The sequence below is a fragment of the Lepus europaeus genome, chromosome 1 (assembly GCF_033115175.1).
Source record: "Lepus europaeus isolate LE1 chromosome 1, mLepTim1.pri, whole genome shotgun sequence".
Lineage (NCBI taxonomy): Eukaryota > Metazoa > Chordata > Mammalia > Lagomorpha > Leporidae > Lepus > Lepus europaeus.
This window is the reverse complement of record NC_084827.1, coordinates 162859610-162886897: the sequence shown is the minus strand read 5'-3', so window position 1 is coordinate 162886897 and position 27288 is coordinate 162859610. Positions and strand designations below refer to the sequence as shown.

Genomic DNA, 27288 nt, shown 5'->3' with positions numbered 1-27288 from the left:
CAGTGCTTTCCTGTCCATGAACAGGGAGCTAGTTAGGAAGTGGAGCAGCTGGGACTCAAATTGGTGCTCATATGAGATGCTGGTGTCACAGGCCACAGCCTAACCCATTGCTCCACAATATTGGCCCCCAGTTTTTTTTAATAGTTACTTGAAAGAGTGACAAGAGAAAGAAAAAGAGCTCTTAACATTTGTTGATTTACTCCCAATATGGCCACAGCAGCCAGAGGTGGGCCAGGCCAAAACCCGGGTTACTTAGGCCATCATCCTGCCTCCCTAGACACATTCACAAGAAGCTGGGCCAAAAGCGAAGCAGCCCAGACTCAAACTGACTCTGAGCGGGGATGTGAGTGTCCCAAGCAGTGCTTAACCCACTGCACCTCAACATCCTCCCCTCTTTAAAATGTATTCATTTATTTGAAAGGTGAAGTAATAGAGGTGGGAAGAGAAAGACAGCAAGCTGCTAATTTAATGAAATGTAGGTGCCAAATGGGATTCTGTAGGCTTTATTGTTATCTGTTTTCTGTTCCTTTTTCTGTTTGTCCTTTGGTTCTTCTCACTGAATTCCCTTTTTAATTTTTTGTTTGTTTAATTTTAAGGGAAATCTTTGATGAGCTGCTGGAAACAGAAAAGAACTCTCAGGCACTTAGCGTGGAAGCGGGGAAGACGACACGGCAGGCCTCGTGAGGAGCCGCTCCTGGGTGGGCAGCGAGCACTGCAGATTCCCTTCCTGCCGCCCACCCTACCTTTCCTCTGCTTGAGGAGAATTTGGAATTCTGCTTGATGCGGGAGCAACAAATAGCTCAGGGCCAAACCAAAAGATGAAAATTGCAGTTACGTAGAATGCTCCAGGCTAACTGTTTTATGGAAACTTTGGTCTCACATCTGTAGCTGATTATCCTCTTATTCTCCTACAAGAGTGGCACTTCCTTTTGTCTTAGGAATACGTGTTGTAAATATATATGTGTATATATATGTACATACACACACACACACGGAATGAAAGGAGCCTTAAAGAGTTAGGATGAGCAGCCGGAGCGTGCCTGTTCAAATGACTAGCACAGCGGTTTGGAGAAGGAGTGAGGTTGTCAGAGTCTGTTCATCTGGGAGATGTGTGAGGAGGCGCAGATCAGTTGGTGTTGAGCTTTCCTGTTCCTTGAGTAGCTTCACTCAAGGCTGTGACCTTTCATGTGTGTGTCTGATTAGTACAGCTCACCGGAAAGCCAGCTCTCCCTGTTACACTAACGACGGTTTGTTCTCCTTACAAGAGAGGGACATTTGTCGTCTGACTTGAGGAGCTTTTTTTTTTAAAGTTCATGAATTTGTAATGCCTTTGCTATTTACATGCAGTCCTGAGAAATGGATTTGCTGGTGCTTTGGAATGTGTTATGGTCCCACATTTGGTATCCATCATACACTTTGCATCTCCTCTAGGAAGAGTCCTATATTATTTTGATGATGAAGATAGAGTTTTTTATTTTCTAGTGTATCATTCTTCCATGGAACAGGCATTAACCTAAAAGATTGTAACCAAAACTTAAGGTAGAAAATTAGGATTGCTCTAATTAGGACTCCCCAGCAGGTATACTTAGGGGTAAGGCAGAACACTAGCATCTCTCTGTGTCTCAGAGAGCAGTCAAGAGGAGTGTTGTGTCAGAACTAAAATTCTGGACCACTAAAGCAAAAGCCCCGGAGGTGTGAAATCACACACCTGAACTATAAGGATAAAACTTGAGCATTTGCTGCCTGGCTTTGCCCTTAAAGAGGATAAGAATTCAAATGTGATTGGTTTAGGTAATCTGAAGAACTAGCACGGAACCAAGGTGCATAATGCTTTCATCTTACTCTCTAGGTGCTATGAGTTGAGGCTAAGTAGGGTTGCACCGTTAATGCTACATCAGTCACCGAGCTGACATAACTAGCTTGGCAAGCAGCTTCCAAAACCATGAAGAGTGAGTTTGAGACTGGAATTCTGTCCACAGAAGCATCGTGTGAGCTCAGACTGTCATTAGGATGACCAGTTTTGTATAACAAAAGAAAACCTTCATTATTTTCTTTCATGCTTTTATGTAAATGAGATTACTCTTTTGCTCTGAGGTAGAAAGAAAACCACCTCAAGTTTTCAAGGGGAGAAAACATCTTAAAATCAATCATCATAGAAGATGCAATATCTTTCCTGGGAGATTACATTCAACGAGCTCCAGCTGTGCTCTTAGAACTCGGCTGCCTTCTGACATCTCAGCCCCTTATACAGCTTCCATTCTTGAATTGTACATGGCCTCAGCACTGTGGCGGAACCACTGACAAATGCTTTGCCTCGACCAGCCCCCTGCAGATACACTGTGGTTGACATTTTGGAATGATACGGTGGTGGGAAATGCAGGAGTAATTTAGGGCAATGGAAAAAACTAGCTTTACAAATTTTGTTTCATTTCTATCAGGAGCCTCTTTCTTTTGTTTTTCGCTTGAAGAGAACTGATTTTCTCATGAGTGAACGGAGGATGAAATTCTTTAGGTATTACTACTCTTCCCTGTCGTGTTCGCGAATTTTGAGAGGCACTGTCAAAAATGATCGGGAATGCTTTGAAGTGAGGGCTGCGTTAAGACACAGAAAAAACTAGAAACAATGCATCAGCCTGGCTTGCCTCGTGAAGCAGCCTCATTTGCAGTACTTTGATAGCTTGCAGAGATGCACACTTGGCTCAGTAACCTGATTCCGTGTGCTCTTCGTGTCCTGGGCAGGCCTTGTTAGCTGGAAGCAGGTCTGGGGTAGAGGAGTTACCTCGTTGTTCATATGCTTGGCAGTTTGGGACTCTGCTTTTGCTGGTGTCTGTTATCACTGTGGCCTTGTCAGTCTCCCTTCTGCCGTGGCTGCATCAGCTCACCCCTGGACTAAAACGGACAGTGCAGCTGGACTTGATGATGCGGTTTGTTGAGGTTTTTGAGCTGGCTGTATATATTTAAAAATTATAAAAAGATAATATATTATTTTTTGCACAATGTGATCAGTTTGCCCCGAATCAGAGGAAGGGGCGGTTAGCACACTGGGGCCAGGGAGGGACAGACTGCTTCAGTTCCCGGCAGTCTGCACAATCACTAATTAGCCTTCCTATCGAACATACCAAATGTGTGCTTACGTTACTTTAAAGACTTTAAGTTGGAACTTGATAGCAATAAGTTCTGAACACAACCTTTTGCTCTCAGTTGGAATTTTTTGGAAAGGAAAAATAAACTAAATTCAAACTTGTTGGCAAATTGCATGTGGCTAAATGCTGTTTTCCCTTTAGTAGCCATGATTATAACTCATAAATTGTGTCTCAACAGAATAGAATAAGAAGCAAGTCCATGAATTGGTCTTCTATTGTGACGCCAACCCCTGTTTACTTGCTGTGGTCTGTTCATTCCAGGCCTTGCTTAAGTGGCTCAGTAACAAATATAACAAATAGAAATTGTTTACATTTTGAGACATGCACAGTGGTACAGATAAGTTAACTCGGAAAGCAAATACTAGACTACGCATGTCCTCATGTTTCTCTAGTGTTAAATTCTTCCAAAAGAGAGGCTGTAAGATTTCAAACCTAACAAGGTGACCCATGAAAGCACCCTTCCTTACCGCACTACTGTGATGGAACTGCGTGTGGATAGTCACACATCCAGTTGTGTAATGAAGATGACCTGCAAACACCCGAACTAAAGAGAGGTAGATAGTTTGTAAACTGGTTTGTGACCTACTGGAAAGGTCCTATCACAAGAACAACAGAAACACCCTCTCCCCCTTTCTTCTCTGTCTTCTAAAATGACTGCAGTGGATGCTCGTAATTATTTAGCCTTTTGTGGGCTTTTTGGATTTTTGTTGTCCCCTGTTTGATATAATTGACCCTCCAAGGCGGACTTCCCTTGTAAGTCAGGGAAGCAGCTAAATCTCCAGCTGCACACGGCCCTCGCACACACAAGGAGAGCACTAGGAGAACCAGCGCCCGGTAGCAGCTGCAGCTGCATCAAGCTGTCCCCGCAAAGCAGAGGAGCCCTTTTCCTTCCCGTCGTGCTTCACACTGCAGACGTGTGCAAGACTAAACAGACTTCTGCCCTCAGACATCTTTCTAATGCATTAAGAATCCAGGTTGGGTTTTTTTTTTTTTTTATGTGTCTTATTAACATCTGAAAAAAAATGTGTGTGTTATTGGAAAACCATAGCTTTTTAGGCCTTGACCGTTGAGTGACAGTTTTGTTGCTGTGTCTCACCGCAGTCACGGACGCCCTGTGGCATGCCTGATTACTACTGCACTTTAGGCAGTCTCTTTCGTTGTAGCCTTTGTACCCAGTTAGTAGATTGTTTCCTTTCCATGGGTGCTGTGTGTCTGAGGTTTTCAAGTTTTTAATGGGAGGTATGGCAGTCTGCATATGAGCATTTGATTTTAGTAACAGACTTTTCTTAATGTTTGAATTACAGGTGCATCCACTGCATAAGAACACAGAGTGGCATAAGGGTCTGGGTTAGGATCTAAGTGTGTTGGGTCAAATACCACAGCAAAGAAGGGGTCCATTTGGAAAACAGTAGGCCTGTGAGTGAGACGTCTTGTGGGTGTGCACACCTCTGTCCCCGGGTTTCCCTCCCTCACTTCTCTGGCCCGCTATGTTTTCTTTGTGCTTAGAGAGAGAGACAAAAGTGAGGTGAGGCTCCTACAGTTTGCCTAATAGAGCCGTGAGCAGGTTTGCTGGCAGCTTGGGCCACACGATGTGAGGTGATCCCTTCTGTGTTCAGAGTGGACTTCTGACTCCAGTTCTTTCTGTTCTGTGAGGAGCGGCGCTTTATCTGTGTTTTAGCAGAACTGTTCCTCTGATCCTTTACAGTTTTCCCTGTTTTTGTTTCCTTTTTAAATTATGCAGAGAGTTTTTGTGTGTGAAATTAAAGCCTTTATTAACCTGTTCGCGCGGCTGTCATTTCTGAGGACACACTCCTGCAGACACTCCGCAGCCCGCTGTGAAGCTGTGGCCACCTGCACTTGATGCAGCACTCTGACTCCTCAGAGGAAACGAACTTCAGACCGGGGTTTGGCTGAAGTCACCACCGAGTGCCTGGTTGTCAGCTGAGGAGCCTGTGGAAGCTTTCCAGGGGCTTCGGGATGACCCGTGGTAAGCCCAGCAGTGGCCTTAGCTCTTCCTCTGCGGTCCTGTGCAGAGCACCAGGAGGGGGCAGGAGTAACAGTGGCGGGGCGGCGCCTGCCTGCCTGTAGGCCTCCAGCCTCCGCCCAGGGGCTGTGTTGTGCTCTGGCTACAGTGAGCTGGTGAGCATTGTGAAACCCAAGAGAGCAGTCTCCTAGCCCATTTAACTGTCCTTCAAAGAAGGGGTCCTCCTCGTTCACTGACCACCCGAGCAAGGCAGTAAAGGTGTATGGGAGAAGGAGAAGCCGTTATCCTGGAAAAAATAAATTGCAAGCTGCTTCTGCCCGTCTGCCGTGGATAACAATGAATCATGATGGAGAAGCAGCTAGAGCGGGGCCTCCAAACTCTGATGGTGCGTGGAGTGTTCGCTTGTCTAGGAAGGGAACGCCCTGCACTGGATGGTCACAGCGATGCAACACCCCAGGATAGAAACAGCACCTTCACAGCCACCGCTGGACCACAGGCTCCCTGCAGACCCGGCGTCTTTCTAAAGGAATGTGTCGATTACTAAGCAAAAATGCCATTGCAAGCCTGCTGCTCACAGGTACAATTTAAAACTTCACTTCAACCGGCAAAGGACTAATCCCAGTAATAAAGGCAAGGAACCCCTAAAAGCAAGGTAGGGCACTGCTTTCCAACCCCAATTCTGCTTCTCAGAACAGTCCTCTCTCTTTCTTGAGGTTCTGTTGCTTCCATCGAGGCAGGGCGGAGAAGGCAGCCGGAGTCATCCCCAAGGCCTTGGTGAAATCTTCAACAGACAGGTGCTCCTAGGAGATGAGAGAGAGAGGGCAAAGGTCACTCTGCTCCCTAGAGGCCGCTCTGGCTCTGCTGAGTCGGGCATGTGGCATAAGCAGCCAGGAAGACCAGGCAAGCAGCGATCAGGGCCAGGAGAGGGCTGGGAGGAGGGAGCGGATGTGGGCTTCCTGCGTTTGGAACATAAACAGGTAGTAAACTGGTAAGTTGAACTCCTTTTCTTTCTACCAGGGTCAGATTCACACAAGCCTGAAATGAGAACTGAGGTGTTTGACCCCTCGGTTAAGGAGTTGCTTTCTCTTTCCAGCCCTTCGTTTTCCCCTCTGTAAGATGAGAAAAAAATCTAAAGGCCAATTTTTGTTTACTTTTAGGAAGGGGAAAATATTAACATATGAACAGGTACTGAAAACAAGCTGTCCCATTCATCTGCCTTTGCTTAAACAGTGACCCCATGCCCGACCCACAGAATAAGCAGACAAACTCCTGGAAGGACGTCTGCCCAGGTCTGGAGATTGCAGATTCTGTTGCTGTCACAGGAGACGCTGCGCTTCTAGCAGAAGCCCGGCATCCTCAGGAGCAGCCTCCTGGGCCCTTCATTGCTTTGGACCAAGTCAGACGGCGGCTAGGGAAGTAGGGCCGCCGGTGGACACACACAGCAGCGAGGTAACACATGCAGCGCTGTGCGCTTAGACAGACACATGCAAGCGGGAATAGTCGGCTCTCCGTACCCATGGGCTCAGCCAACCGTGGGTCAGCATTTTTTTTAATTGCCTCTGCTGAACACACAGACTTTTCCCTAGAGTACGAAAGACGCATGCCGTGCTGAAGTGTCTGGGTTCAGTACTCCGTTCCAGCCGCCCTTAACACAGACCCTGGGAGGCGGCAGGTGATGGCTCAAGTGCTTGGGTTCCTGCTCCCCACATGCTAGGCTAAGTCACTGCTTAGGACACTTGCATCCCTGTCAGCACCAGTTCTGCTCTACTTCCAGTCCGGCCTTCCTGCTAATGTACCCAGAGAGGCTGCAAGGGATGGCTCGAGTGCTTGGGACCCCTGTCACCCCCATGGGAGATCAAGATGGAGTCCCAGGCCTCAGCCTGCCCAGCCCTGGTTGTTGGAGGCATCTGGGGAGTGAACCAGTGGAGAGAGTGTTCTCACATACTCTCTCCCTCTCTGTCTCTCTCAATCTAGCTTTCAAATAGATGAAAACAAACATTTCTTCAAAGGCTTTCACTTTTTAAAAAATTATAGCAGCTATATACATACTGTTAACATTGTATTGGTATTATAAGTAATCGAGAGATGATTTGAAGTATACAGGTGGGGCTGGCGCTGTGATGTAGCAGATAAAGCCGCTGCCTGTGGTGCCAACATCTGTATGGGCGCCGGTTCAAGACCTGGCTGCCCCACTTCCAATCCAGCTCTCTGCTGTGGCCTGGGAAAGCAGTAGAAGATGGTCCAAGTCCTTGGGCCCCTGTACCTGCAAGGGAGACCTGGAAAAAGCTCCTGGCTCCCTGTCTCTAACTCTGTCTTTCAAATAAATACAGTAAATCTTAAATAAATCTTTAAAAAACAAATCTGTGGTTTTCAGCCATTTGGGTTTCAAATTTTCCAAAAAAAAAAAAAAAATTGTACAGGAGACAAGGCTGGTGCTGTGGCGTAGTGAGTAAAGCCACAGCCTACAATGCCAGCATCTAACATGGGTGCCGGTTCAAGTCCTGCCTACTCCACTTCCAATCCAGCTCTCTGCCATGGCCTGAGAAAGCCATGGGCCCCTGCATCCACATCGAAGGTCTGGAAGAAGCTCCTGGCTTCAGGTTGGCACAGCTCCGGCCGTTGTGGCCATTTGAGGAGTGAACCAGCGGATGGAAGACTCTCCCCGCCTCTGCCTCTCTGTAACTCTGCCTTTCAAATAAATGAATAACTCTTTAAAAATAATAATAACAGTAATAAAGTATACAGAAGAGTATGCATAGGTTCTGTGCAATACTACTTTTTATATAAGGGACTTTGGTGCTTTCAGATTTTTATGTTTTTTTATGAGTCCTGGAATCAATTCCCGAAAGATACCAAGGAAGAACTGTATTTTCTCTTAAAAAATTTTTTTTAGAGAGAAACAAGAGAAAGTTTCCATCTGCTGGTTCACTTCCTGAATGCCCCCAACAGCTGGGGCTGGGCCAGGCCAAAGCCAGGAGCCCAGAACTCAGTTCAGGTCGCCCATGGTGGCAGGGACCCAAGAGTTCAAGGCCTCACAGCTGCCTCCCAGGGTGTGCGTTAGCAGAAAGCTGGTGTGAGTGGAGGCTGCACGTGAACCGAAGCTCTCCCGTTCTGGGAGGCAGACATCCCAAGCAACATCTTCCAATGCCTGCCCCTCCGTTCCTGTTCTCACATGATGAAGTCAAAGCTCACAGCAGTTAGGCCATCTGGTCCCCACACAAGTTCCCCTGCAGCACACCATGAAGGCCTCTTGACATCTTTGCCTCCCAGACCTGCGAGTGTAGGGTTTAGCTCACAGCTGAGTGCATTTCACCATTTCAAAGAGCTTCGTCCCTCTTGGCTTGCAGGTCTGTTCCTGGTTAGGAGGTAACATGTTAAACCTCATCAGTCTTCCATCCCACTGTGGAAATACCAGCTGGATGATTCTGTGAGAGCAGGCTCTCCCAGAGATGGGAGGGTAGCGCAGAAGATACAACTTGGTTGGGGAGGGGGGGGGGATTCTAAGAGAAGTTAGAAAGGGCAAACAGCAAGTTCAGAATCCTGTTTTGCCTAGCTGTTGTGAGTAGGAGCGAAAGACTGTGGCTTCTCCTGTGAATGACTAGGAGATAAGATAGCACAATTCCACCTTTTAGTAGCCTTGGGAGTCACTGGGAGTCCCTGCCTTTAGGCTCTGAGTGTCTTTGATAAGATTAGGGACTTGACAGAAAGACCTTTGTTCCCAATCTGAGATGATAAGATAGTAATGCTGCCTAAGGCCAGCCCAGTGCCCTCAAGGCACGTGCAAGAACCCCAAATCCCAATTGCTGTGACACAGCCTCTCCCAGCCTGCACCTCTGCTCCCCAGGCACCAGGAGGCTGAACCCAGTGGGTTTCCTTTACACCATGGGCTGCTCAGCTAAGGTGGACCCGCCCTGGGCAGGCCCCATTGTACTGACTCCGCACACAGCCCTGAACTGAGCGACTTCTTGGGAGACACTTGTAGGTGGACTTCAGATCGGATAGGTGTGCTGGCCCAGGTCTCTAACCTGGCACATCAGCCTCCCACCCGGGGGCCATTCTCTCTTGAAGGCTTCTGGGAACTAGATGCTGGGAGCCTTCCCCACCCCCAGGCAGGGCAATGGAGCGCCCTGTTTCCAGACCAGAGAGTAAATACTAATGGCTTGGACATCATGGGGTGGGGAAAAGGTGCTGTCCCCCAATTCTGTCTGTAGCACCATCCCCCCTCCCAGGTTTCTTACAGCTGTGGCTGCTGCGTCCCAAGCCCCTCTACAGGCGGCTCCTAGGCACCCTGTCCAGCACAACCTAGACCAGCTCCTCGGCTTTGTCAGCACTGCTGGACTCTGACCCCTCTGCCCATCCCAGTGGACTTGTATCTTTCCATTGGCCCTGCTCTTGAACCTGGCGGTCCTGCCAGCTGATTACCAGCCTCACCCATGCCCACATCCGCCTCTCTGGTTTACTCATCCGTGCCCAAACACTTAGATTACCTTCTTGCTGCTGCCACGGCCAGACCCCCGCCCCCGCGCCGCCCCACTCTCACTGACTCACTTCTGAGACTGCAGCCAGGGAGGCTGAAGACCTCTCCCTGCTGCCTCGTGGCACGGAGCTCCCAGCTCCCCCCAGAATGCGCGCTGCCTCCATGACAGGAAGGCCTTTAGGTGCTTCTGTCATAAGGGCGTTGTCTTGATGCCGTCTGCTCCACTTGACACTAGCAAGCTGAAAAGTCAGCCTGCTGCCACTCCCCTGGTTCCGTAGCATCGTGTGCCCCCAGCCTCTAGAAAAGACCTCCTCACGCCGCCCGAGATGACGGCCTGGCTCTGGCTCTGGCTTCGCAGCTCGCCAGCTGCAGAGTGCTAGCTAAGTCACCTGTCTCCGGACCCCAGCTTTCTCAGGCGAAGCTGAGGTCAGTGTCACGGTGAGGGCACAGCCTTCTGGCCTCCTCATAGATGGGAGGACCCAGGAGAGGGGACGCCATTTTCCCCTCGCATAGCCTTGATACAGCGGTGACCATGGATTGTTGACTGTGCTCTCTACATGTTTCTCTAAGCCATCTCCTCACCTCCTTGGCCACCCCTGTTCTAGGGCCCCAGGTCCCCCAGCCTGGCAGCAGCGATGCTGTCCTCAAGGGGCTCCTCGGGCTGCTTGGCCACTCTGCCTTAAGCAGTTAGAGTGACCTGTGGAAATATAACCCTGCAGGCCGGAGCTGCCACATGGTGGGTTAAGCCATGAGCGCTGCTTACAGTCCCGGCTGCTCCTCTTCTGATCCAGCTCCCTGCCAATGTGCCTGGGAAGCAGCAGAAGATGGCCCAAGTGCTTGGGGCTCTGCCACCCGTGTGGGAGACCTGGATAGAGTTCCAGGTCCTGCTTCGGCCTGGCCCAGCCCTAATTGTTGCAGCCATTTGGGGAGTAAACCAGCAGATGGAAGATCACTGCCTCTCCCTCTCTGCGACTCTGCCTTTCAAATAAATAAATACAACTTTGAAAAAGAGAGCGGGGGGGAGGGAGGAAGAAACGCACATATGGGCCAGGCACATGGCACAGTGGTTACATCTCAGAGCCAAGTGCCTAATTCAGGCCCCAGCTCCACTTCTGGTCCAGCTCCCTGCTAATGCCTACGCTGGAGGGTAGCACATGGTGTCTCAAGAACTTGGGTCCCTGCTACCCACGTGGGGCACCCAGATGGAGTTCTGGTCTCTGTTTTGGGTCTGGCTCTTGTGGGCATTCGGGGAGTAAAGCTCGCTCACTCGCTCTCACTCTCACTCTGCCTTTCAAATAAATAAAACCCAAACAGACAAGCGGATCTGTCACTGCTTCAGTTCTAATGGTGTCCCTTGCTCTTATGGGCAGCCAAGATGGTCCTTAACATGGGGGAGAGGGCACTGCCCCCTCGCCACCCCTCCACAGGGCCTCTGACACACGCACTTCTGCCCTGGCATGCCTGTCCCTTGTCCCCGATGCGCCCCTGTCACTCGCTTTGCTTCAGTAATCCCTGTTCACCTGTCAGGAGGAGATCTCTGTGATAGTCTCCACGGCACCTGGACTTCACCTTGGGGCCCTCATCATCCCTGAGATTAGACGTGGGAGTAACTGGGCTTCTCTGATCTCTCTCCCGACAGACAGCAGCTGGCAGGAGGGCAAGCCCAGGTCTGTCTTGTTCACCACCGTGGGACACAATCTGGGGTCAGGTAGGCTGTGCACGTCTTTGTCCCCCCTGGTGGAGGCTGACCCACCTCCTTCCGGCTGGGGTCCACCCCGTCAGGGAGGTCTTCCGCAGGCTTGTTCACCAGCTGCTCCAGGGGGAAGATGGGCAGAGGCCCGGAACTAAGGCTGGTGTAGGCGTTGAACACGTCCACGCTGGGGTTTGTGACCTCCTGGGAAGCACACAGAGACCCCTGGTTATTATTCAGCAGGTGCATGGCCACCCCCCTGGCTGCCTTCCTCTCAGAAGCCAACGTGGATTCCAGAACCCATTCTATTCCACCATGCACACGACCCAGGAACTTCCACAACGGTTTGAATCCAACCCAAGATGACCTGTTCTGCTCAATGACTTAGTAACTGCCCCATGGCTTCCCCGGAGTTTGAGATCTACTCTGGGAATTTATGACCCTCTTTCTCTTATCTGTTGTGAGACTGTCATCCATAAATTCACTTAGCCTGAACTTATCTGTTTTAGCTACGCACTGCTAGTCACCAGGAGGGTTTACTGAGTGCCACAGGGTTCTCACCCAGTGGGTGGAGGACCCCTGTGTGTCATCCTTTGATTACCCCAATGAGCTGGGGAACTCGCTCCCAAGCTGAGTGCATTTCTGCAGAGTTGGCTCTGTCCTGTGTCCCCTGTGGCCTGTGAACCTCTCGAAGGAAGGTTTTCCTCTCGTATCCCCGTGCCCCAGGCCTACTGGCTAAATACATTGCCAGTGACTAACTGAGAGGTCAAATTCCACCTGGAGAGGGGACCCCAAGAATGACAGACGGTAGAGAAATCACTTCTCAACCTGCAGTCCATGGACTGACTGCATCGAGCCTCATTTAAAACACAGGTTCCTAGGAGCCAACCCCCAGTCTTTGGGAGCAGGGCCTTGGACTCTGCCTTTTAACAGACTCCTCTCCTCCCCGCTCCCCGGCCCCCATCATCCATACACCCTGCATAACCCAGCTTAGGGACCGTTTCAGCCAGGAAATGGAGGACACAAAATTCCTAGAGGCCTTGGAGTTAAGCAGCAGGAAGAACTTCCAGGGGCAGTCGGGGGAGGGGAAGGAGAGCTCAGGACCCCTGTGTCTTCTCTGGACGGGCCCCAACCCCCCCCCACTGGCCACTGCAAGGCCGCCACACTCACAGTAGAGATCTCATTCCAGTCCCCAGAGTAGCCGATCTCCGCCTTCAGGTCCTCATAGGATTTGGCGTTCTGCGCAAAAGGGAAAGAACAGACCAGATTGTCAGCACAGCGGCCGGTGTGGGGCCTGGGGGTGAGTGGGAGAGGAGGCTGGAGGGGCAGATGATGGTGGTGGGGACCAATCTGCGTCCCCGCGTGGCGGGACACGGGGAGGAGAGGGACGCGATCCTCTCTCACCGCAGAGGCCAGCGCCAGCAGTGCAGGCCGCCCTGGAGCCCTGGCCCAGAGGAGTGGAGGAAGCATGCTCCCGGCACATCGGGCTCACAGAGCTGTGTTGGAACGAACGCGGCTGAGAGAGAAGCCAGAGCACCCGGCCGCGGAGGGAATGGCTGGCAGAGCTGTGGACACGGCCTTCGCCAACATCCGCCATCCAGATTTGATGCCATCCTCAAAAAGGAAACTCAGCCCACCGAGCACGGGATTGGAAGACAGCAAAACCGAGGAAATGCAGCTCGTGCTCTCCCTAAGCTCTGCTGGGCCGACTCGGCACCTGCAGCCGGCAGGCCAGGTCCCGCCTACCTGGGGCCTCCCTGCCGAGGACCTACCCTCCGCGTCCATGGGTCAGGACCACACGCGTGGCGGATTGTGCTCGGAATTCAGTGCCACGCTGTCATTGGTCCTTCAGAACCGACAAGCTTTTGTGGGCACCGTCTGGAAGCTGCTGCCCTAATGTGAAAATGTCCTCACCTCGAGTGGGCTGGTTTGGGAGGTGCTGGCCCCGTGTGGCCATTGAGCATTGAAACCACGGCTAGTGAGGAAGTCAAGCTTGAAATCTGCTTAATTTTAATTAGATTGAAATAGTACCGCTCTTCCCACTAAAATCCACCAGCCCGGGGCTAAGTACGGCACACAAAGACCCTGGAGTTAGCGCTGGCTTTGAGAGACCCCCATCCTGGGGGTGGGCACGGGGGCTCTGAATGCTCTTGGTGCGGCCTCCGTGTTGGTGGAAAGCCCCCGCCACCCCCTGCACAAATCATCAGGTCACGTGTCCCACAGGTACAGCAAGGCCCTCCCACCGGAGCAGGCTGTGCTACTCACAGTCCACTTGAAGGGGTCCCACGCCAGGAACCAGCCCGTGAAGGTGGGGGGCTCGTGGCCCTGCTTCACCACGATGATGGGGGTCTCGGGGTCGCGGCCGCTGGGGTGGGTCTTGAGGTACTCCTGTGCGGTGACGGCTGCCGCCCTCTTCTCCTCCTCATTGGCGTGCTTCCCAAGCCAGAAGAAGACCTGGCGGGCAGCCAGGGCACGCTCAGTGCTTCCTGTCCACGCCGGCCCGCGGAGCTCTGCCGCAGGTCGTCCAGGCTGCCCGGCGGCGGTGAGCCCCCGCCCTGCCACTGCCCAGCCAAATGGCCTTGACTTTGCACGTGGGAAAAGAGGAGGCTGGACAGATGCCCGCCACTTGGACACGCTGCAAATGTGCGACTCCCAGCCTCTCTCAAGCCAAGATTCTCAAAAGCTCTCCTGCTGCACGGGAAATAGCTGGGGCTTTGGGAGGGAGGAGTGCAGCCTGCCCAGTGGCCCTGTGAGTGGGTTCCTCCCCACCTCCCATCGCCCCCCTAGGCTCCTGGGAGTCAGGAGGCCATTCCCAGGGAGAAGCTGAGAAGACACTCGTACGTGCCCACCCACCCACAAAGCCACTTCTCAGCCCACCTCCCCCCGGAGGGTGGGGGAGGGGCAGGTCCCGGGCCCTGGGTCCCACCTGGTCCCAGGCGTCCAGCAGGAACACATCTTCCTCTTCCAGGTCGTCCTGAGTGAAGTCGGGGATCTCCGTGGCCAGGAAGCGCCCGGTCTGGTTGGAGCATTCGAAGAGCCGGGGGGTGATGACCAGGTTTTCCTCCTGCAGTCTGCAGAATGGAGAGGAGACCATGTGGGCACGGGGAGGGGAGGCCACAGGACTCAGGGATGAGGCCAGTGCTGTGGCATACAGGTTAAGCCACCGCCTGAAGCACCAGCATCCCACATAGGTGCTGGCTCAAGTCCTGGCTGCTCCACTTCCAATCCAGCTCCCAGCTAATGCACCTGGGAAAGCAGCAGAAGATGGCCCAAGTGCTTGGGCCCCTGTACCCATGTGGGAGACCCAGGTGAAGCTCCTGGCTTCTGGCTTTGGTCTGGCCCAGCCCTGGCTGCTGCAGCCAATTGGGGAGTGAAGATGTAGAGGGAAGATATATATATATATATCTCTCTCTCTCTCTCAATCTCTCTCTCTCCTCTCTCTGCCTCTCCCTCTCTGTAACTCTACCTTTGAAATAAATAAATATAGGAGGAAGAGGGGGAGGGGGAAGGTAGAGAAGGAGGAGGAGAAGAAACAGCAAAACAAGCATGAATTTCTTATTTAAAAAATTTAAAAATAAAAACTTCAGGACTGTAACAGGGAAGGGTGCCTCCTCGCAAAACGCCCTAACTTTGGGGCTGGCGCCGGCCAGCACCACTGGCATCCCATATGGATAGAAGACCTCTTTTTTCTTTTTTAAGATTAATTTATTTGAAAGGCAGAGAGTTAGAGAGAAGCACCAGCAGAGAGATTGAGAGAGAAGTCTTCCATCCACTGGTTATTCACTCCCCAAATGGCTGCATCTGAGCTCCCAAGCTGCGCCAATCCGAAGCCAGGAGCCAGGAGCTTCCTCCAGGTCTCCCACACGGATGCAGGGGCCCAAGCACTTGGGCCATATTCCACTGCTTTCCCAGGCCACAGCAGAGAGCTGGATCAGAAGAGGAGCAGCAGGGACTCGAACCAGCGCTCATATGGGATTGCCGGCACTACAGGTGGTGGCTTTAACTGCTGTGCCACAGCACCGACCCTGGAAGGCCTCTCTCTCTGTTTCTACCTCTCTCTGCAATGCTGCCTTTCAAACAAATAAAATATATATATATATATATATATATATATATATTTTTTTTTTTTGACAGGCAGAGTGGATAGTGAGAGAGAGACAGAGAGAAAGGTCTTCCTTTTTGCCATTGGTTCAGCTGCGGCTGGTGCATCTCACTGATCCGAAGCCAGGAGCCAGGCGCTTCTCCTGGTCTCCCATGTGGGTGCAGGGCCCAAGGACTTGGGCCATCCTCCACTGCCTTCCCGGGCCATAGCAGAGAGCTGGCCTGGAAGAGGGGCAACGGGGTGCAGACATTCTTTAGAAAAAAACTCCTGGGGGCCGGCACTGTGGCGCAGTGGATTAAAGCTCCAGTCTGCAACGCCCGCATCCTATATGGGCACTGGTTCGAGTCCCGGCTGCTCCTCTTCCAATCCAGCTCCCTGCTGGTGGCCTAGGAAGGCAGCAGAGGGCAACCCAGCTCCTTGGGCCCCTGCACCCATGTGGGAGACCCAGAGAAAGCTCGTGGCTCCTGGTTTCAGATCAGCTCAGCTCTGGCCATTGTGGCCATATGAGAAGTGAACCAGCGGATAGAAGATCTCTTCCTCTCTCTGTCCCTCCCTCTCTCTCTGTCCCTCCCTCTCTCTCTAACTCTTTCAAATAAATAGAAATAAACCTTTAAAAAAGAAAAAGCAAACGCTTCTGGAAGCGGGCGTGCCAAGGTGAGTGGCACACACACCAAGAGGTTCCCAGGACCAGGGCTGCCTCTTGTCGGTCTCACAGTCCTGGGGGCCCGACACACAGTCCTCAGTGCACGCCTGACTCTGGGTAGGGGGCAGGGGCAAGGGAGACGCTGGGAGGCGCCGGTGGCAGAGGGACCCGAGACTCACCTCTTGGTGTTGGCGTAGGGGGCCTTCCCACCCAGAGCCATCCAGAAGTTGGCCGGCTCCTGCCCTTCTACCACCACCTGCTTCTCCGTCCGGGCAATGGTGTCAGCAACCATCTTGGCCATCTCCCGCTCGTCCCCGCTACAGCCCTGGGGAAAAAGGGCCGTGGGGGGTGGGTAAGCTGAGCTGGGCATGACAAGGGGGTCTGCATGCCCGCCCCCTTTGTGGGTGAGCGAAAGACTCCAATGGGCTCCAAGCCTGTTACAGAGGTGAGAGAAGAGGCAGTGACAGACACGGGGCAGGCATGGGGTGCCCATGAGACAGACCGACAGACCAGGACAGACGGAGGCAATCAGAACAAGCACGAGACGGATCTGGACCCGGAGACTGAGAATCCGAGGGTGGTCTGAGGTGGGAGGGACATGGGACAGCTCCCACCCTGGCCGAGTCTGCGCGGGGCCCGTGCACACACCTTCCCACACCACAGGTAGCAGCAGGACGGGGTCTTAAGGATGAAGACGTCGTTGGAGTTGAGGGACGTGGCCCGGGCCGGCACCTCGAAGGCTTTGGTGTTGTTAATGCCTGTGCCCCGGACCTGGAACAGCCGCGTGGTTGTTGCAGGGTCCAGGCTGTTGTTGTCTCGGGAGCTGCCTCCCTGTGGAGGTGGGGAGAGGACAGGGGGGGACTTAGTGAACAAGACAGTGGGCAGTGGAGGGGCGTGGGGAGAAGCAGAGAGGGGGAGATGTACACCACCCGCTACTCTTTTTTTTTTTTTTTAATTTTTTTTTGACAGGCAGAGTGGATAGTGAGAGAGACAGAGAGAAAGGTCTTCCTTTTTGCCGTTGGTTCACCCTCCAATGGCCGCTGCGGCCGGCACATCGAGCTGATCCAAAGCCAGGAGCCAGGTGCTTCTCCTGGTCTCCCATGCGGTGCAGGGCCCAAGCACTTGGGCCATCCTCCACTGCCTTCCCGGGCTAAAGCAGAGAGCTGGCCTGGAAGAGGGGCAACCGGGATAGAATCCGGCGGCCCGACCGGGACTAGAACCCCGTGTGCTGGCGCCGGAGGATTAGCCTGTTGAGCCACGGCGCCGGCCCACCCGCTACTCTTTGCAGAGCAGAGATCAGATCGGATCGCTCCTGCACTCAACGACCTCCGGTGACAGCCCCGGCTGGGCCACTGAAAAGACCCAGCCAGCGAAGACCCACGCTGCCTCTGCAGATGCACCCACCGCCCCCTCCCAGCCTGCCCGGGGAGCGTGGGCCAGCCTCTCTCTGTTCCCCACGGGGGCTTCCCCGGGTTCTGGTCCCCGCCGTGCCGCTGGGTGGCGTGCTCTCCTGCTGCTGCTGAGCTCTTCAGCTCTGACCCAGGCAGCGCGGCCTCCTCCAAACCCTCTGCACGCTGCCCGCTGTGCCTGTTCCCGGATTACTGCATGCACGCGCCCCCTGGAGCTCGACATTTACTCCAGCGACGGAACCACACAGGGCTTCCTGGTGTCAGCTCCCTGCTCAGGCACCATGACAAGCCTCCCTGCAAGCCGGCAAGTGGTGCTCGCACGCCTTGCCCCGGCCCCGGACTCCGTATTCCTGGGGCTGCATCCACAGACTCAACCAACCAGGGCTCAGGAATATCGCAGGGGCGGGCATTTAGCCTGGCAGTCCAGGCACAATCCGCACCACAGTGACTTCATTCTGTCCCAGCTCTGACTCCCGATCCCAGCTTCTTGCTAATGCGACCCTGGGAGGTAGCAGCGATGGCTTGGGTAACTGGGTTCCTGCCCACGCGGGAGACCTGGCTGGCATTCCCATCTCCCAGCTTCAGCCTGGCCCAGCCCCGGTCACTGTCGGCATTGGAGAAGACAAGCAGATGGAAACTCTCTCATTCTCATTCTCCCTCTCTCTCTCCCTCTCCCTCTCTGTAACTCAGCCATTCAAATAAATAAATCTTTAAAAAAAAAAAAATGCCGAAGGCTACGCACAGGTTCCATAGAAGTCCTGCACTGGTTCATACAAAGGGACCTGAGCATCCCTATTGTGGTACCTGTGGGAGGTACCAGAACCAGTTCTCCAGGGAGACTGAGGTTCTCCATGAAGAGGTTCTTGCTTCACTGAGCACATGGGATGTCTACTGCGCTGTGTGGGAAGGCACCGACAGTCTTGACAGGTACACCATCTAGGCAAATCTAGCCAAAAGCATTGTTTTCTTGCAGAGGATTCAAGGTGCGGAGCTGCGGAGGGCAGGCTGTCCTCCCAGGTGAAGGCGCTTGTTATTGCGGAAGAAACGCCGCCGTGGTCTCTCTCACCAGCTGCAGGCGCCTTCAGGGATGCCCCTCCTCCATGAAGAACGGGCTTCACCCAAGCCCCACCCGCTCTTCCCATCCCCCAGCCGCACCTGGTAGACCACCATGCGTCCCTTGAAGATGGACATGAGGTGGGGCGGCTCCTTGCCCATCGAGACCCGGATCTGGACCGGCTCGTCGTTGTACTTCTGGTCCAGGATCACAGCTTGATAGGCTGAAGCCGCGATTTCATCCTGGCTGGCCTGGTTGCCCTGGGGATGAGCAGGTGCGAAGTGGTGAGAGGGGACGAGCCGTCGGCCTCACCACATCCATCCCCAACTCTGACCTGACGCCAGACCCAGCCCCCAGCCCAGACACAGCCAGAAGCCCAACGGGACCCACACCTCCATTCTGAGCCCAGCCCCAGGCGAAGCCCAACCCCGTGCTTACTCTCCTCCCCCAGGAGACGCCGTGGGCACCAGAGCCTCCTCTCCCAGCACCCAAGTCTCTCCCTGCCCCTCACATCTGGACCCCAGCAGAGCAGGTGCAGGGAATGCACAATTGGAAGCAAGACTCAGAGAACCTAAAGGAAAGGCGCTCATGGGGCCTCACAGCCCACGCTGTCCCCAGGCGGACCGCGCCAGCTCAGGAGGGGGTGAGCCCCCCATCACCAGGAGTAACCAACCCAGTGGGGAGGGGCAGGGCCTGACCTGCCAGATGTAGAGCAGGTAGTGCTTCTTCTCGCCGATCAGGTAGGTATAGAGCAGCAGGTAGCAGTCACCCCCGAAGAAGTGGCCCAGCCACCTGGACTCCACAGGCACCAGCTCCAGGTTCTCAATGCGCCACACCTGGGGCCAGGATCAGGCCAGCGTGAGGTCCGGAATGGGTTCCTCCACCCCCGCTCCAGCCAGCAGGGCCTCACCCTGCCCACGTTACCTCCACATCCCCACTCCCGTCATCCACCATCTTCTGCTGGGCAGCCACCTGAGGCTGGACGTGCATGGACGTGGCGTCGAACTTCACCTGCTCCACCTTAGCTGGGGGCAGGGGTGGGGGAGCATAACACCAGCTGTCACCAGCTGAGGTCCCCCTGGTTCTCACGACAGCCCTGAGTGCTGGCTACAATTCTTAGACCCATTTGACAGTTGAGAAAACTGAGGCTTACCCAAGCCCACACAGATAGTAGCAGAGCCAAACTACAGAACCACATCTCCCTGCCCCTAGGACTCCTGCTTCATCCATGTCTCCCAGAGAAGCCAGAAGAGGGACAGGTGCAAGGCTTAGCTTGACCCTACCCAGACCCCTGCAGCACTGGGCGGCAGCGCTGACCTTGTCTCCCAGCTGAACAGGGAGCGCTGCAATGACACGGGCTATCCATCACCCTGTCATCCTCCCTGCCACCCCCGGCGCCTGGCACTGAGCTGGCCCTCAGCAAATAGAATCTGGGGAGAGACAGAAGCCGTCTGGTCCCCAGGGAGGCCCCATCTCATTCTAGAGCAAAGACCAGGCATCCCCAGGCCCTTTTTGGCAGCAACTCTTGAGTGTCTGCACCTTCCCCGCCGCCCGGCCCCCTCGCTGGCCCCGCTCCTCACCCACGGAGCCCACGGTGTGGGTTTTGCCCAGGCCTGAGGTCCGGTTGGGCACCGTCCACTTCTGAAAGAGCTGCTGGAAGACGGCCGACTCAGCCCCGTCGTTCTGCACCTCCACCTGCGTGCTCGGCGGGTACTGCTTGGCTTTGATAAAGTTCTGGGGAAGAGGGGAGAGGGGGGTCTCTGGAGGCTCTGCCCCTCCCCTCGGCCCCCGGTCCCAACCAGATCCACCATCAAACTGGTCCCTTGTCCCAGACCCGAATCCAACCCCCACCGCAAAGTTGACCTCAACTCGGGGTCACACCTGACAGCACCCCTAGCGTCAAGCCTCACTCTGACCTCAGTCCTAACTCTGCTCCCAACCCCTGGAATAAATCAGACCCTCATCTGACCCCACCCCATCCAAACGCCCCGCCCGCAGCCTGTCAGTGACCCCAAGCCAGTGAGAGTTCCTGAGTGTGGCCCCCACAAGGTCCTAAACACTGACTCCACCCTTGTCCCGAGCGACGCACTGTCGCCTGCAGGAATGCCAGCTTGCATTTCCCCCTGCTGCGGGCAGCCACAGCCACATCCTGGGGAGGCCCCATGGTGGCCCGGTGCTTGGCTCCTGGCATGCAGAGACCCCAGCCCTGCCCCTTCCAGAAGCGTCCCTGGCCGAGCCCACCTGTCCTCCCCCTGCCGCTCTGAGCCCCTCCCTACCAGCGCCTGGTTCATGGCCTCCTTCCTCTCCTGGGCGTTGGCATTCTTCCCCCTCCACACGAAGATCTTCAGGCCCCCTTGGTCCAGGATGTAGCAGTCCTGGAGTCAGCAGGGAGGACCCAGGTGAGCACTCATGGTACTGGGGCAGCTTCAGGCACAGAAACATCTTTCTAGGGGCAGATGTCTGGTACAAGTCCTGAGGATGCCCCTGGGACTCCTGCACCCCATATCAGGAGGGCCTGGGTTTGAGTCCAGTTCCAGCTCCCTGCTAATGTGCACCCGGGAGGCAGCAGGTGCTGGCTCGAGTACTTGGGTCACGTGGGAGACCTGGATTGAGTTCCAGGCTCCTGGCTTCAGCCCGGCCCATCTCTGGCTATTGTGGGCACTTGAGGTATGAACCAGCAGGTGGAGATCTCTCTATCTCAGTCTCTCACCTTTCTCTCTCTCTCTCTCTGCTATTCAAATACATTTTTAAATTTTTTCTTGCCTCAATCCAGCACCCTGCTAATGTGCCCAGGAAAGCAGTGGAAGATGGCCCAAGTGCTTGGGCCCCTGCACCCATGTGGGAGACCAGGAAGAAGCTCCTGGCTCCTGGCTTCAGATCAGCTCAGCTCCAGCCATTGTGGCCATTTAGGGAGTGAACCAGTGGATGGAAGACTTCTCTCTGTCTCTCTGTAACTCTGCCTGTCAAATAAATAAATAAATCTTAAAAAAAAAAAAAAAGTAAATAAAGAATCTTTAGCAAGTCCTTTCTCTCCCACCCCACCCCAGGGCCCTGGGATTTCTCCTGCCTGGGGGAGAGGTGGGTCTGGTGGCTTCAGGGCTTGGCTCCCGGACCCCGCACCCCCTCACCTCGTGACTGAGCAAGTCTTGCGTGAGTGGCCGCGTGGCGATCTCCCTCACCACCATCTTCCCCCCCGAGTCAGACGTGCTGCAGAACAAAGGCAAGGCATCGATGCAGAAGGGCCCCTCAGCCAGGGCGCCCACCCCCTCCCCGGGAGCCCCCAGCCCCGAGGAAGACCCCAGCCGGTGCTCACTGGTATAACTTGAGGGCGGCCTTGAGTGCCGGCTCCACCACCGAGTCCGGCACAGCCGCCTTCAGCTCGCGACGCTGGCCCAGCACGTAGTTCATGATCTCCATCAGCTTTGGGGATGCCGACTCGTTTTCCCCATCCACCACACCCACGTAGGTGCGCCCGCCCCGCTCCTGGTCTCGGATCTCCTTGGCCAGAGTCATGCCCTAGGGTAGGAAGGCCCCGGTGACCCAGGAGAGCTGGCAAGGGACGAGGCAGTGCCCACCACCCAAGTGCATGGGGCCAGCCCCAGCCCACCCCCACAGCGGCTGCCAGGTTTGTGTGAGGGACCAGGTTGCATGGGGAAGCCAGGTAAAAGCACACCCAGTCTGCCCCAAAGCACACTCACAGCCTGCACACCCGTGAACAAACGTGCACCCCACCTCCCCCGCTTCAGCCCGCACAGTCACACGCACACACACACGACTGCCTTTGAATCCCCGTCGCCTGCTACACTCCCTCCCAGGCTGTCTTGTCCGGGCCCCAGGGCCTTTGCACATGGCTGACACCCTTGTCTCTGTCTCCAGCCCAGCTGCGGGCTCTCATCTTAACTCCCCTTTCCTTCCCAGATCTGTGGCTTCCCAACATTTTCCATCTCAGCAAACGGGACTCCACCAGCCCCGCAGTTCTCAAACCCAGAGAACAGCTCTGGGTGCCGCTCACGCCTGTCTCCTATCACCTGTCATCCAACACACAAGGATGGCCGGTGGTTGCCACCTTCCAAATCCACGCCTGGGCTCCTCCCACCTCTGCTACCCCCGATGGCCACAGAGACACCCTGCTTCCTCCCCGCGTAAGGAGCAGAATTAAACAGCTTCACCATAATATTAACAAGCAATAAGCAAGAGCTAAGCTGACAGCAGATCTGCATGGACTCGATAAGAACCACCCACGGCCCGCACACACCCTCTTGGGGCCTTATCGGCCCTATACTGACCGCCAGAAGTTTATATAAGCTGCAGACTGAGTTTGCAGAGACTCTGAACAGACTCTCCCGAGGGCGGCAGGGCGAGAGCTCTGGGTTGACCCATCTCACTCAGACCTTCCGGCAAGAGTTCTCCCAGCCAGCCCTGCACCTGCCCGAAGCCAAGACTCTACTTGCCCTTCGAGACCTGCGCCCCTCAGCTCAGAGACACCAGCCGTGTGGATGCGGAGAGTATCCGCCCTCTGTGCCCAAGACACATCATGAGGAGCACCCGGCGTACTCTGGGAACCTTGGGTGCTCGGTTTGCCCAGTGTGTTGTGTGAATTACAACGTGTGACTTCCGCACTGCATCATAAAATCCTTATTGGAACCAACCCAGCCTCGGTGCCATTACTACGCTCGCGACACCCCAGGCCCATCTCCATGCAGACCTCGGAATGTCCTTCAACAGTCCCCGGGGCACTGAGGATAAAATGCAAGCTCCTTACACAGCTCCTCTGAGACCCGCCTGCCTGCGCCCTGCACCCTGAGCCCCTGCTAGAACCCAACCAGCCGCCGCCTTTGCTGCCCTAGGGCCACCTCCCCAGTAAGTCCCTTCCTGTCTCTCTCCCCTACTGCATGGCCAGAGGACAGCGAGGCTCTGCCCACTTCACTCCACCCCTGCGTCCCCCAGCCTGGGCGCAGGTTCGCCCCACCCCCACCCCCACCCCAGCAGGGCTCACTCCGTCTTCCTGGATGAGCCACAAGTGCCCACCCAGCATGCGTGCCTTTCCCACACAGCGCCCCAAACAGCCAGGGGGGAGAGTGGCCTGGGTGGGGCATGCGCTCCAGTCAGGCCGTGGCAGGAATCTGGCCAGGTGGTGCCAGGCTGGGCTGGCAGGGGAGTGGGAGGAGCCTGAGCAGGTGTACCCGGAGTCTCTCCATGCGGTTACTCTCCGGCCCGTTCCACTGGATAATAAGCTTCCCAAGGTCCAGGAGGAAAACGTCCCCTCGGTTGAAACTTGTCCAGGACATCTCCACCTGGGGGGGTCCAGAAGGGGGCCCAGATGCTGCTCATTCGGAGGCTCTTGGCCACCTCGCCCCATCCCCCACCACTCCTTGGCCGCTGCCCAGCGCCCCCGGGCAGGGGGCAGGACCAGCCCACCTCTCCAGCCACCACGTTCCTCTTCCCCTTGACGTGCAGCAGCCGGCGGACTTCATAGGAGTTGGTCTCCACCTGCTTCAGGCCAGAAGCCACGCCTCCCTTCTGGATGCTGAGAAGAGGAGAGTGGGCAGGTGTGCCAGGCCCCTGACCTCCCAGGTCATCTGAGGTCATGTGAGGGCAGCTTAGGGCCAGGTGAGCTGAATGAGGCTCCTGGGGTTGAGCTTTAAGGTGGTGCTAGCTCTCAGGCTACGGCAAGGACAGGGCAGCCTGTCTGGCAGTGAGAGCCTCCTTAAACTCTGCATCCTGGACCCCCTAGCTCACCCAGACTTGGGTAGGGGGTGGTTTGCAGTGGAAGCCAAGCTGGGAGAGGCCATTCAAATACCCAAAGGAGTAGAAGGCTGCTGAGGTATGGAAAAAAGGGGAGGGGTGACGACTGTGGCTAACTGGAAGCCCCCACCCCCATCCTACAGGTCAGGAACAGCTCAGCTCCGGAGCAGGGGTTTCCATGGGGGAAAGCCGGGAGGCCAGAAGGTCACCTCTGCTGCCAAGCCCCAGGTGTGGGGGCCCCCACCCCTGCAGCTTGCCTGCACCATGCATCCCCGCCTCTGACCCCCGAGCCCCGCCGGCCGCAGCTCCGCCCTCCTTACACCAGGCCCTGCTTGAAGTAGCCTCGGAAGGTCTCGCTCTCGTTGCCCTGGACCTCGCGGTGCTGGACGGCCTTGCCTTTCAGGAAGTCATCTATCTGGGTGGTGTAGATGGCGGCCGCCCCCTGCTCGTCCTGGGACGAGGCCTGGCCGATCCAGAAGTGGACGTCGTAGGACAGGTTGTTGCTCGTCTTGTGGGTCTAGGGAGAGGGGACGTCCGGGGTCGCGAGGTGCCCCTCCTCCCACAGCCCCCTCCTCACGCTGGGACCTGGACCACAGGGGACGTGCCTCTCTGACGCTTCCCTGCCTCGTCTTGGGAATAACTTGCCTGGACCACACCAGCGTTTCTCTGCGTGTGGACTAGCAGAGGCCCGCAAGGCGACTACAGGATGCACAAACGTGGGCACTAGAGTCCTCCTTTAGGATCCCTGGGGGATGCCCAATCAGATGATGCTCCAGTGCCCTGTGTAAGAGGGAGCATCCAGCGCCGGCACACCGGGTTCTAGTCCCGGTCGGGGTGCCGGATTCTGTCCCGGTTGCCCCTCTTCCAGGCCAGCTCTCTGCTGTGGCCCGGGAAGGCAGTGGAGGATGGCCCAGGTCCTTGGGCTCTGCACCCTATGGGAGACCAGGAGAAGCACCTGGCTCCTGCCATCGGATCGGCGCGCTGCGCCGGCCGCAGCGCGCCAGCCGCAGAAGCCATTGGAGGGTGAACCAAGGGCAAAGGAAGAACTTTGTCTCTCTCTCTCACTGTCCACTCTGCCTGTCAAAAAAAAAAAAAAAAAAAAAGAGGGAGCATCGTGTGCATGCAACCCGGCACATCCTCTTGTCCACCTCAACTCGTTCCTATGTCACGTGCAACAGCTAACACACTGAAACGTTATGTGAGTGGCTGTTAGATTGCACTGCTGCGATGACAAGAAAAAACGGGCTGGAGGCGGGCATTTGGTTCAGCAGTTTAGACGCTGCTTGGGATGGCTGCATCCCACATCAAGATGTCCTCGCGCGCTCTCTCTCTCTCTCTCTCTCTCTCTGCCTTTCAAATAAATTGAAAATAAGTAATTCATTAAAAAGAAAAAAGTCTGGACATGTTTAATGCCTGTCACAGGTTTTTTGTGGTTATTGAATGTTTTCCATCTGTGGTTGGTTGAGTCTGCAGGTGCAGAGGGCACGCTGTACATGAAATGACTCTGAATGTTTCCAGCCACTTTCTTTTTGTGACTCACGACACTGCTGTCAATTAATAGCAATGATGTAGAGTTATATTGTTGAATGAATATATTCAAGATTTAAAAATGAGTGACTGGCCGGCGCCGTGGCTTAACAGGCTAATCCTCCGCCTTGCGGCGCCGGCACACCGGGTTCTAGTCCCGGTCGGGGTGCCAGATTCTGTCCCGGTTGCCCCTCTTCCAGGTCAGCTCTCTGCTTTGGCCTGGGAAGGCAGTGGAGGATGGCCCAAGTGCTTGGGCTCTGCACCCGCATGGGAGACCAGGAGAAGCACCTGGCTCCTGGCTTCGGATCAGCGAGATACACCGGCCGCAGCGGCCATTGGAGGGTGAACCAACGGCAAAAAGGAAGACCTTTCTCTCTCTCTCTCTCTCTCTCTCTCTCTCTCACTATCCACTCTGCCTGTCAAAAAAAAAAAAAAAACCTAAATAAAAATGAGTGACTGGCATTGTGGCACAGCAGGCTAAGCCGACACCTGTAAATATAGCCACGACACATCGGAGCACCTGCTGCCCCACTTGTGAGCCAGCTCCCTGCTAATGCACCTGGGAAAGCAACAGAGGATGGCACAAGTGCTTGGGCACCTGCCACCCATGTGGAAGGCCCTGATGGAGTTTCAGGCTCCTGGTTTTGGCCTAGCCTCTGCCCTGGCCATTGCGGCCATTTTGGGAGTGAACCAGTAGATGGAAGATCTCTCTCTGTCTCTTCCCCTCTCTTTCTGCCTTTCCAAAAAAGAAAAGAAAAAGAAAAAAAGTACAGGTGGAAACCAAGGTGTTTTGAAAATCAGGAAGGTGACTAGAAATTTCAGAAATCCGGATTCGAGTGAGCGTGACATTGCAACAGCTCAGAGGGTCACCTCCACCGGGAGCAGCTCAGGGGCAGACAGAGCCTCTGAGGTTCCACGCCTGCCCCGTGCAGAGCTACCTCAGGGTGGGCACCTAGGCACACCCCAGCTTCCTGGCCACCCCCAGCCCCACATCTGTGGCATGCACCCTGTGAGCCCAACTCACAGCCAGGATGACATAGCAGTCTCCCTCGAAGAAGTTCCCGTAGGTGTTGGAGGGAACAGGTACCATCTGCATGGCCTAAGGAGAGGAAGGGGCACAGGGGTTGCCAGGGACCACCCAGAACCTCCTCACCCCCGCTGCCCGCCATCCTGCTGTCCTAGACCCAGGAGGAGGAGAGCAGGGGAAGCCGGCATGGGGTGCTGGTGACGAAAAGGAACAGAACAAGAGACAGACGCTGGAGAGCTGGGGGAGAGGGAGAGCAACGAGGCAAAGGAGGGAGGAGAAAGGAGGAGGAGGGAGGGCAGGGGTGTGGGGGTGTGGATGATGTGGGAAGTGAGGGGCAGCTGCCCACCCCGCCCCCTGCCCCCGGGGCAAGCCCAGGCCTCCTCCGCCTTCCTCCTGCAGGTGCAGGGCTCACCTCGATCCTCCATATCTGGATGCCAGGGGTGGTGATGTTGAGAGAGCCTTTAACTTGGGCACTCAGCTCAGTCAT

At 55.2% G+C, this 27288-nt stretch overlaps 2 protein-coding genes across 4 annotated transcripts in view; one reads left to right on the top strand and one right to left on the bottom strand.

Moving 5' to 3' along the window:
- Positions 1-4996, top strand: part of USP37 (ubiquitin specific peptidase 37) — a 97773-nt gene extending 92777 nt beyond the window's left edge. For all 3 annotated transcript variants that reach the window (XM_062191781.1, XM_062191773.1, XM_062191766.1), the window contains one exon: positions 597-4996. In XM_062191781.1, the coding sequence (XP_062047765.1) occupies positions 597-684 (88 nt within the window). In that variant the 3' untranslated portion in view covers positions 685-4996. The remainder of the gene's footprint in view (positions 1-596) is intronic.
- Positions 4900-27288, bottom strand: VIL1 (villin 1). Its single transcript, XM_062191794.1, has 19 exons — positions 27214-27288; positions 26799-26873; positions 24568-24764; positions 23921-24029; positions 23686-23796; positions 21816-22018; positions 21631-21709; positions 20779-20877; positions 20083-20236; positions 19427-19527; positions 19201-19338; positions 18604-18762; positions 16688-16870; positions 16219-16364; positions 14221-14365; positions 13560-13748; positions 12465-12533; positions 11358-11498; positions 4900-5927 (listed from the first exon to the last, which is right to left on the bottom strand). The coding sequence occupies exons 1-19, from the start codon at positions 27286-27288 to the stop codon at positions 5814-5816; spliced, it is 2487 nt and encodes an 828-aa protein (XP_062047778.1). The 3' UTR covers positions 4900-5813.